Below are 7,530 nucleotides of genomic sequence, written 5' to 3' on the forward strand. Positions count from 1 at the left end.
CCCTTAGATATGCATTTCAGAGCAGAGACAAATAAAAAGTAAGTCATCAAAAACTGGAGACAAGTATATAAAAATAAATAACGCATATAAACCCAAGACTTTTGCAGGCCTTTTTTTCTTTTTTCTTGTTGAAGTACCGGGGATTGGGCCAGGGTCACTCTGGCACTGAGCTACATCTTGTTCTTTTTATTTTTTTTTATTTTGAGACAAGATCTCACTAAGATTCCTAGGCTGGTCTCAAATTTGTTATCCTCCTAACTCGGCCTCTTGAGTAGCTAGGATTATAGGCCATGCACCACCATCCTTGGCTTAGTTGATTAATGTATTTATTGGTACCAGAAGTTGAACCCAGGGGTTTTTATATATAAAATGAATATTTATTATATACAATTATTATATTTCTAATATATTATAAATACATCACATATATTTACTATATTAAATTTACTTTATTAAATTATAAATATAACATATTGTAATATTTAATATAGTAAATGTATACATATACTATACTACATATTTATATGAAGTGGCTGTTCAGTTCCCTGGCCGATTAGTTCATGGGGTTATTTGTTTTTTTGGTGTTAAGTTTTGGGAGTTCTTTATATATCCTAGAGATTAGTGCTCTGTCTGATGTGCATGTGGTAAAAATTTTCTCCCATTCTGTAGGCTCTCTGTTCACCTCATTGATTGTTTCTTTTGCTGAGAAGAAGCTTTTCAGTTTGAATACATCCTATTTATTAATTCTTGATTTTATTTATTGTGCTATAGGAGTCTTGGTTGGGGTTAAGAATACACACAGGAAAGAAATATAACAAATCAGCGTAAGAGCATCAGGAACATTTTTATTGGGAGTCTTTGCAACTTTCTACATGCTGCTTTCTAGCCCCCAAAGGAGCAGATGTGTTGAAAAGGTGACACCACATGATGGGTGGCGTGGACTATCCCCACATAGGACAGGAGGCATTTGTCAGTGAGTGTGTGCTTCCAGCACACACAAGTGTCATGCACAGAAAAAGACTCCACATAAGGAGTTATTATTAACTTTTAAACCATACCCAAACAATGACACCTATGCAATCCCAAGAACATGTAGGGTCAACACTCGTACATATAGGCACAGGCAAGAATTAATACATGGGATGGCATCAAATTGAAAAGCTTCTTCACAGCAAAGGAAATGATTAAGAATGTAAGGAGGTGACATATAGAATGAGAGAAAATCTTTGCTAGCTACTCTTCTGACAGAGGATTAATATATAGTAACATCTGGAACATATAAAGAACTCAAAAAATTAACACTAAAAATAATAACCCAATTATCTTTTTAACATTTATTTGTGTTTTTTTAGTTATATATGACAGTAGAATGCATTTTGGCATATCATACATATGTGGAGTCTAACTTCCCATTCTTGTGGTTGTATATGATGTGAAGTTACACTGGTCATGTTTTCTTTTATGAACATAGGAAAGTTATGTTCGATTCATTCTATTCACATCTCCCCTCTCTTTTCCGCCACTCCTTCTGTCCAGTCTAGTGAACCTCCACTTATCCCTCCTCCCTCCACGTATTGTGAGTCAGCATCTGCATATATGAGAGAACATTTGGTCTTTGTTTTGTTTTGTTTTTTTGATTGGCTTATTTCACTTAGCATGATAGTCTCCAGTTCCATCCATTTACTTGCAAATGCCACAATTTCCTTCTTCTTCATGGCTAAGAAATATTTTATTGTGTGTATGTACCACATTTTCTTTATCCATTCCTCTGTTGAAGGGCTCCTAGCTTGGTTTCATAGCTTAGCTATTGTGAATTAAGCTGCTATAAACATTGATGTGGCCATATCCATTATAGTAGGCAGATTTAAAGTTTTGTGTATATACCAAGAAGTGGGATAACTGGGTCAAGTGGTGGTTCCATTCCAAGTTTTCTCCCAAGGTGTTTCCATTTCCAAGATTATGAAGGATCTCCATACTGCTTTCCCGAGTGGTTGCACCAATCTGTAGTCCCACCAACAATGTATGAGTGTGCCTTTTTCTTCATACTCTGGCCAACATTTAATAACACAATTATTAAGTAGGCAAATGAGTTCAACAGACCTTCTGAAAAGAAGAAATACAAAGAACAAACAAATATATATGTTCAACATCATTAATAATTAAGGAAATGCAGGGAGATCCACAGCCAGGATTCTAGAAATGTAGGGCAGATGTGGGTTAAATGACTTATCCTTTTCATCCTAGATACCTAGTCAAAGACACACCCTCTCTGTAGGCTCATCATTTCCCAAGGGCAACTCTTATTCTCCCTCATCCTTGAACATGTTTAGTTGTTAGTTTTGCATCCTGAGGCCCTGCTGGGTGTCCAGGCCTTTATTCCTGGGCTTTGAAGAAGTCAATAATAATCAAGCCACTGTCTTTTTAAAATCAAACATCAGATAACTTCAGAAATATAAAAATACATAAATAAGGATCCCTTCCATCTTAGTACACATGATTTTGGTGAGACTTGAATCTCTAAGCATTATCCTAGAGGTCATCTGGGTATTTCCATTCATCTACTTTCTCAATTGTATCTCAAAAGCTACTTTTTCATTTGTAGCCCACACCAAAGCATAAACAATGATACAAAAAATCCAAGACTCAGGGCCTAATAAATTGGGCTTCTTTACTCCAAGAGAGAATGTAAGACACAGAGGATGCTGTGGGGAGATGGAGAGAGAGAGAAAGAGTGACTTGATCTTGAGAGAATGGAACGAAAGATCTGGAGTCCTCAGTGCTGGAAGGTGCAGGAAGAAGGTCTCTGCCTTCAAGGACAAAATGTGGAATGAAGAAAGTTAGAGCTGTTGCTGATTTATTACTGCACCAATGCATGCCGTCTTTGTTCCAGGTAATGGGTAGATATGGACCCCCTAGAACAGAGAGTGAAGTTGATGTGGTCATATTTTGAGTGATTAGTGATGATGAGGATAGAACCTGGCCTGTCCCTAAAAGAGAACTAAAGAGAACCATTGCAGAAGTCCCCCATGAGCCAAGGCATCAGAAGATACAAACTTGGGAAAGACCATCAAATTAGTTCTGCCTGTCTCTCACCTAGAGACTGTGCAGGTGCCTAATATGATTCCTAAGCATGATCCAAAACATGGTAGATTTTCTGGCAATCTTAAATGCAAGTGTTCCAGTGATCCTATCATGTCCACTTAAAATCATGGCACAGAAAGTCAAACTGGGACAGTGGAGTGTATAAGCTACTTTCCCTGCCACCTTTCATTCTCCCCAACCCCCATTCCACATCTCTCTTTCCTAATATATATCCAAGTCAATTGTTAAGCCACTGCCTATTGGTAAAATGAGGCATTGTAGCCCAGTTCTACAAAATATTGCAATTTTGTGGATAAAAGAAGTAATTGGGGATTGAAATGTGGAGCATCAAGAAGCTAGTGTTAGGGGTGAACCATAGACATATCTTTTGGATTAGGCAATGCCTGAGGGAAGAGTGAGGCTTGGAACAGAGATGATTCCCAGAGTAAGAGAAAAATTATTAAGTGCTCTAAGGGTTTCTGAGGAAAAGGAAAGTATTTGGGGACACTAACTTCTGTTCTGCATAATGCTACTAGTGTGTATATATAAAAAGTCCCAGTGTGTACACATCAATGTATACATAATTGAACTGACCACCACTGTAATCCTGCCTTTCCCAAACATTTGTCCATACTCAAACTGTTAAAGTCAAATTTAAAATTTCACACTGGAGATCAAGACAAAAAGTTTTAACTAGATGGCTATAAAAAATATCCTATACATTTTGATGCAATGGGTTCTGTCATTCCTCCAGGGAGTAGAGGAGATGATTTCTCTACCCGCTCTTTGGTTTCTGTGATTGATAGAGAGTGTACATAAACTGTATGACTTTCAAGGTGAGGTCACAAAGTGGACTTCCTATCTGTTGGCTAATTTAGATATTTTTCTTGGAATGCTCCTTCAGAAACCGAGTCACTATGTTATGAGAAGCCCTAGCCATGTAGAGACCTGCCTGACATACACATGCTGTGAAAATGACTGACAGAGAAATAGCTTGAGATGGCATTATAAACTATTCTTAGTAGTTTATAATAGTTTGTTTTATAGTTAAACAAGACAGTTTAATGCTTCAAAATTTCCATGAGCAATTTAGAATATTGTTAAGAATAAATAAAGTGACCATAAATGGAATAAACACTTATAGATCCATTAATTCCTCATAGCTTTAAAAATATTGTTCAGTAAGTTAAATCTTCAGTCATGTTTAAGTAATATTCATTGCTCAGGAAAATTTGGAGGCATTAAGTAACACTTCCTAGCAATCATCTCTAGTTACTTATCTGTTAGCCATTTTACAGCTTTGAGTCGACAAATAACAGTTTGAATTACAAACATGTTGGGAAAAGGTCTCAACTTAGTTTCCTCCAAAGTGTTCATCTCAGGCTTCCTTAGTATTCGCATAGTCTGAAGCCTACCTCAGGATTTCTTTCCTGTTTTAGTAATATTTTGAATTTCTTCTTTGTCTTCTCTGGGAAAACATACTTCTGCTGCAAAGAAGGAAAAAACCAAGAAATTTCAAATCACAGACAAGAAGGTGAATTAAATGATTTGATTGTTAGCGATTAGGCTAGAGGGTAAGAGTTGCTCAAAAGGAGAGGACCCAACGCAGCCAGGGGCAGGGTCCTTACCTGCCACAGTCCCTGGAGATGGGGGATGAGTGGCACTGGGACTTCACTCCCAGAACTTTCAACCTCACAACAAACTTCTTCTGGGGACTAAAAGACTCGGGGCAGCAGAGCTCAAAGCAAGGCCAGTAGATGCAGTTGGGACCACACAGGCGGGTCCGGTTCAGGGGCAGGATGGTGTCATCGTCACAACACTTCTGCAAGGGGTTGTAGATGTGGTCCCCACATCTGGGCGCTGGCTGGCACAGCCATGGAGCAGTATCTGGAAGATGCAGAACAGGGTGGGTGCCCAGGGCCATTGTAGAATATCCCTCTCAATTGGCATCTCCTCATTGTATCTGCTCTCACCTGTGATTCCTTCTGCATTTGATGAGCCCAGGAGTTCAACAATGAAGACAGCAGCTGAGAAGAAGGGGAATGAGAATGAGAATGAGAATGTGGGAAAGGAGCAGTCTGAGCATGATCATGGAGTGCAGGGTGATGTCATTGAGCTTTGGTTGCTGTTAGCCTCTCAGAGAGGATTTTGAGATGGACTGTGGGGGCAGGTGCCGGGGTCAGGGCTGGCAGGTGAAGAAATGCAGGGAGGGCTCTGGGAAGAGTGAAGCTTCTGAAATTTGCAGGTGCGCAGAGAGGATGTAGTGCATCAGAGAAGACAGGGGGTGATCACCAAGTTGGAAGCTGAGAACAAATAGGGAAGAAAGGATCAAGTTTGCGGTTCAGAGGTAATCAGGGATGCAATGACATTAGGGCTTACGTGGGGCTGGCGTCTCCTTACCAAAAATCCTGGGCACCATGGCTCTGATTAGGTTGCAGAGCTGTGGATGGCAGAGCAGCAGCAGGACTGGATAAATGACCCTGAGCTGTGGTTTATATAGGAATTCTGTTCCACCCCTCCAGGCGGGCTTGGCAGCTTCTGTTACAACAGATGCTGCAATGATTCTGGAAAGGGTGTGGTTAAGAGAAGGCTAAGTGCCCAGAAAAGAAATCTGACAAAATCAATTAGCAAAATGCTCCCACATCAAAGTAAAATCTATGTTGGGGGTTTCAAAGTTTTGATTCTGATAAATGCCTGAGGGAATAGTAAGAAGAAATTCTCCTGTTTTCCCTTATGGGGTGCAAATCAGCCTCCTGTTTTCAGGCTTCCTGAACTTCTCACCTTGGAAGTCCTAAGCACTCTCTATGCTCTCAACTTAGCCCATCTCCTGACCTGAACTGTTTACAAATCTTGAGAGTTATTTTGTGGAAAATCATGGAACTTCAGAGTGATCCAAAAGAGCAGGGCTTCAGAAACTGTGTTAATGACAATAAAAAGGAACCGTCCTAGGTTGGACCTCTGGTATTCCAAGACCATTAATGATTAGTGTGATGAGATAACAGTGTGGTATTGATGTGACCACCCTGGTTTTCACTGGCTGCCTCCCTGGGTCACAGTGACAAGACTGAGATGGTGAAGCAGGGATAAAGCAGAAGCATTAGAGTGCTGTAGGAGGGCATCATTAGTGGAGAGACTCCTCCTCCTCTTTCTCCTTTAAATTGGTTGTGCAGTACTTCAGCATGAGTGGTCTGAGTACTGCTCTCCTCTCCTCATTCTGCAGAATGCAGGGAGTCAGTGTGTTAGGCTCTCACTACCCCTTTTCCTAGCTCCTGTGAAGATCCCTCATCCTCCAGAACAGCTGCTGGAAAAACAGACCAGTAAGAATTATATACCTTTGTTCCAACTTAATTATGTTGATATCTCATTCACTATTCTGAACCAGCAACCTAGAAATCTATGGCCACACGCAGGAGAAATCCTTGGGTGAACAGAACTAACTGTGGAGGAAAGTCATAAGGGTCATCACTAGAAGAATTAATCTCTGTATTATTAAACTGTTTACATAGAAAATCATACTATGATACCTATGGTCAAGCAAGACGCAGAGTTGAAAAATTCTGCCAGTAAATAAAACCAGCAAGCACTAAGCATGGAGGCACATGTCTGTAATCCCAGCCACTCAGGAGGCTGAGGCAGGAGGATCACAAGTTCAAAGTCAGCCTCAGCAACTTTGTGAGGCCCTAAGCAACTCAGCAAGACCTTGTCTCAAAGTAATAGTAAAAAAAAATATTAAAAAGGGCTGTAGATGTGGCTCAATGATTAAGCACCCCTGGGTTCAATCCCTGGTATAAACAAATAAACAAATCCAGCAAGCCCCTTATTACATTTAGTTTGTTATTGACATAGTGAAAGGAAGGTGAAATACAGGTGTCAGAGCCTCATGTTCCTTCCACAGACTGCAACTGAAACCAAAGTGTCCCTATGACTACAGTGAGAATAAAAGGACACTTTGTTGCTGAATACAGAAAGCTGTGCTTGAGCTACACAGTTCCACAGCCTGCAGCTGTGGAACCTAAGGTATGAGGTAGAAACCTCAGAACTCATCATCACCCACTGGTGGGTGGAAGCACAAACTCCCCGTGACAGCCTCATTACAAGAGATAAAAATGACAATGACCTTGTGGAAGCTACTATAAGCCTCCGGGCTCTGCTATTCCTGGAGGATCAGACTCAGCTGCAGATAATCCTTTCCTGTGTGGCCAGTGGAAACATGAAGACCACCAGGGGACAAGGGGAGCCATTTCCCTAACCCTACAGAAGCTCCTGGAGTGGATCACTGATAATAGGATGAATGTAAGATGCAAACTCAGCACCCAAAACTCAAGTATTTCTCTACATTAGATTAAACAACAGGAGACTGAACTTCAAAAACAGTTCCACTTACAAACCCCCAGGAAATACTTAGCTCTGAGTCTAATAAAACATGCAGAGGATGTGTGTGTAGAGCTA

At 40.4% G+C, this 7,530-nt stretch overlaps 1 protein-coding gene across 4 annotated transcripts in view; it reads right to left on the reverse strand.

Annotated features, from left to right (window-relative positions):
• LOC101970104 (insulin growth factor-like family member 4) overlaps positions 1-5,661 on the reverse strand; it is a 51,592-nt gene extending 45,931 nt beyond the window's left edge. For 2 of the 4 annotated variants that reach the window (XM_078031827.1, XM_078031828.1), the window contains exons 1-5: positions 5,482-5,661; positions 5,055-5,108; positions 4,710-4,968; positions 4,497-4,568; positions 1,885-2,047 (exon numbers count right to left, since the gene is read on the reverse strand). In XM_078031827.1, the coding sequence (XP_077887953.1) occupies positions 4,517-4,568; positions 4,710-4,968; positions 5,055-5,108; positions 5,482-5,500 (384 nt within the window). In that variant the 5' untranslated portion in view covers positions 5,501-5,661 and the 3' untranslated portion in view covers positions 1,885-2,047; positions 4,497-4,516. Of the gene's footprint in view, positions 1-825; positions 2,048-4,496; positions 4,569-4,709; positions 4,969-5,054; positions 5,109-5,481 lie in introns of those variants that run through there. The other 2 variants (XM_040279394.2, XM_078031829.1) reach the window with 2 other exon arrangements.
• Between the last annotated feature and the right edge of the window lie 1,869 nt (positions 5,662-7,530).

Source organism: Ictidomys tridecemlineatus, chromosome 15 (assembly GCF_052094955.1).
Source record: "Ictidomys tridecemlineatus isolate mIctTri1 chromosome 15, mIctTri1.hap1, whole genome shotgun sequence".
Lineage (NCBI taxonomy): Eukaryota > Metazoa > Chordata > Mammalia > Rodentia > Sciuridae > Ictidomys > Ictidomys tridecemlineatus.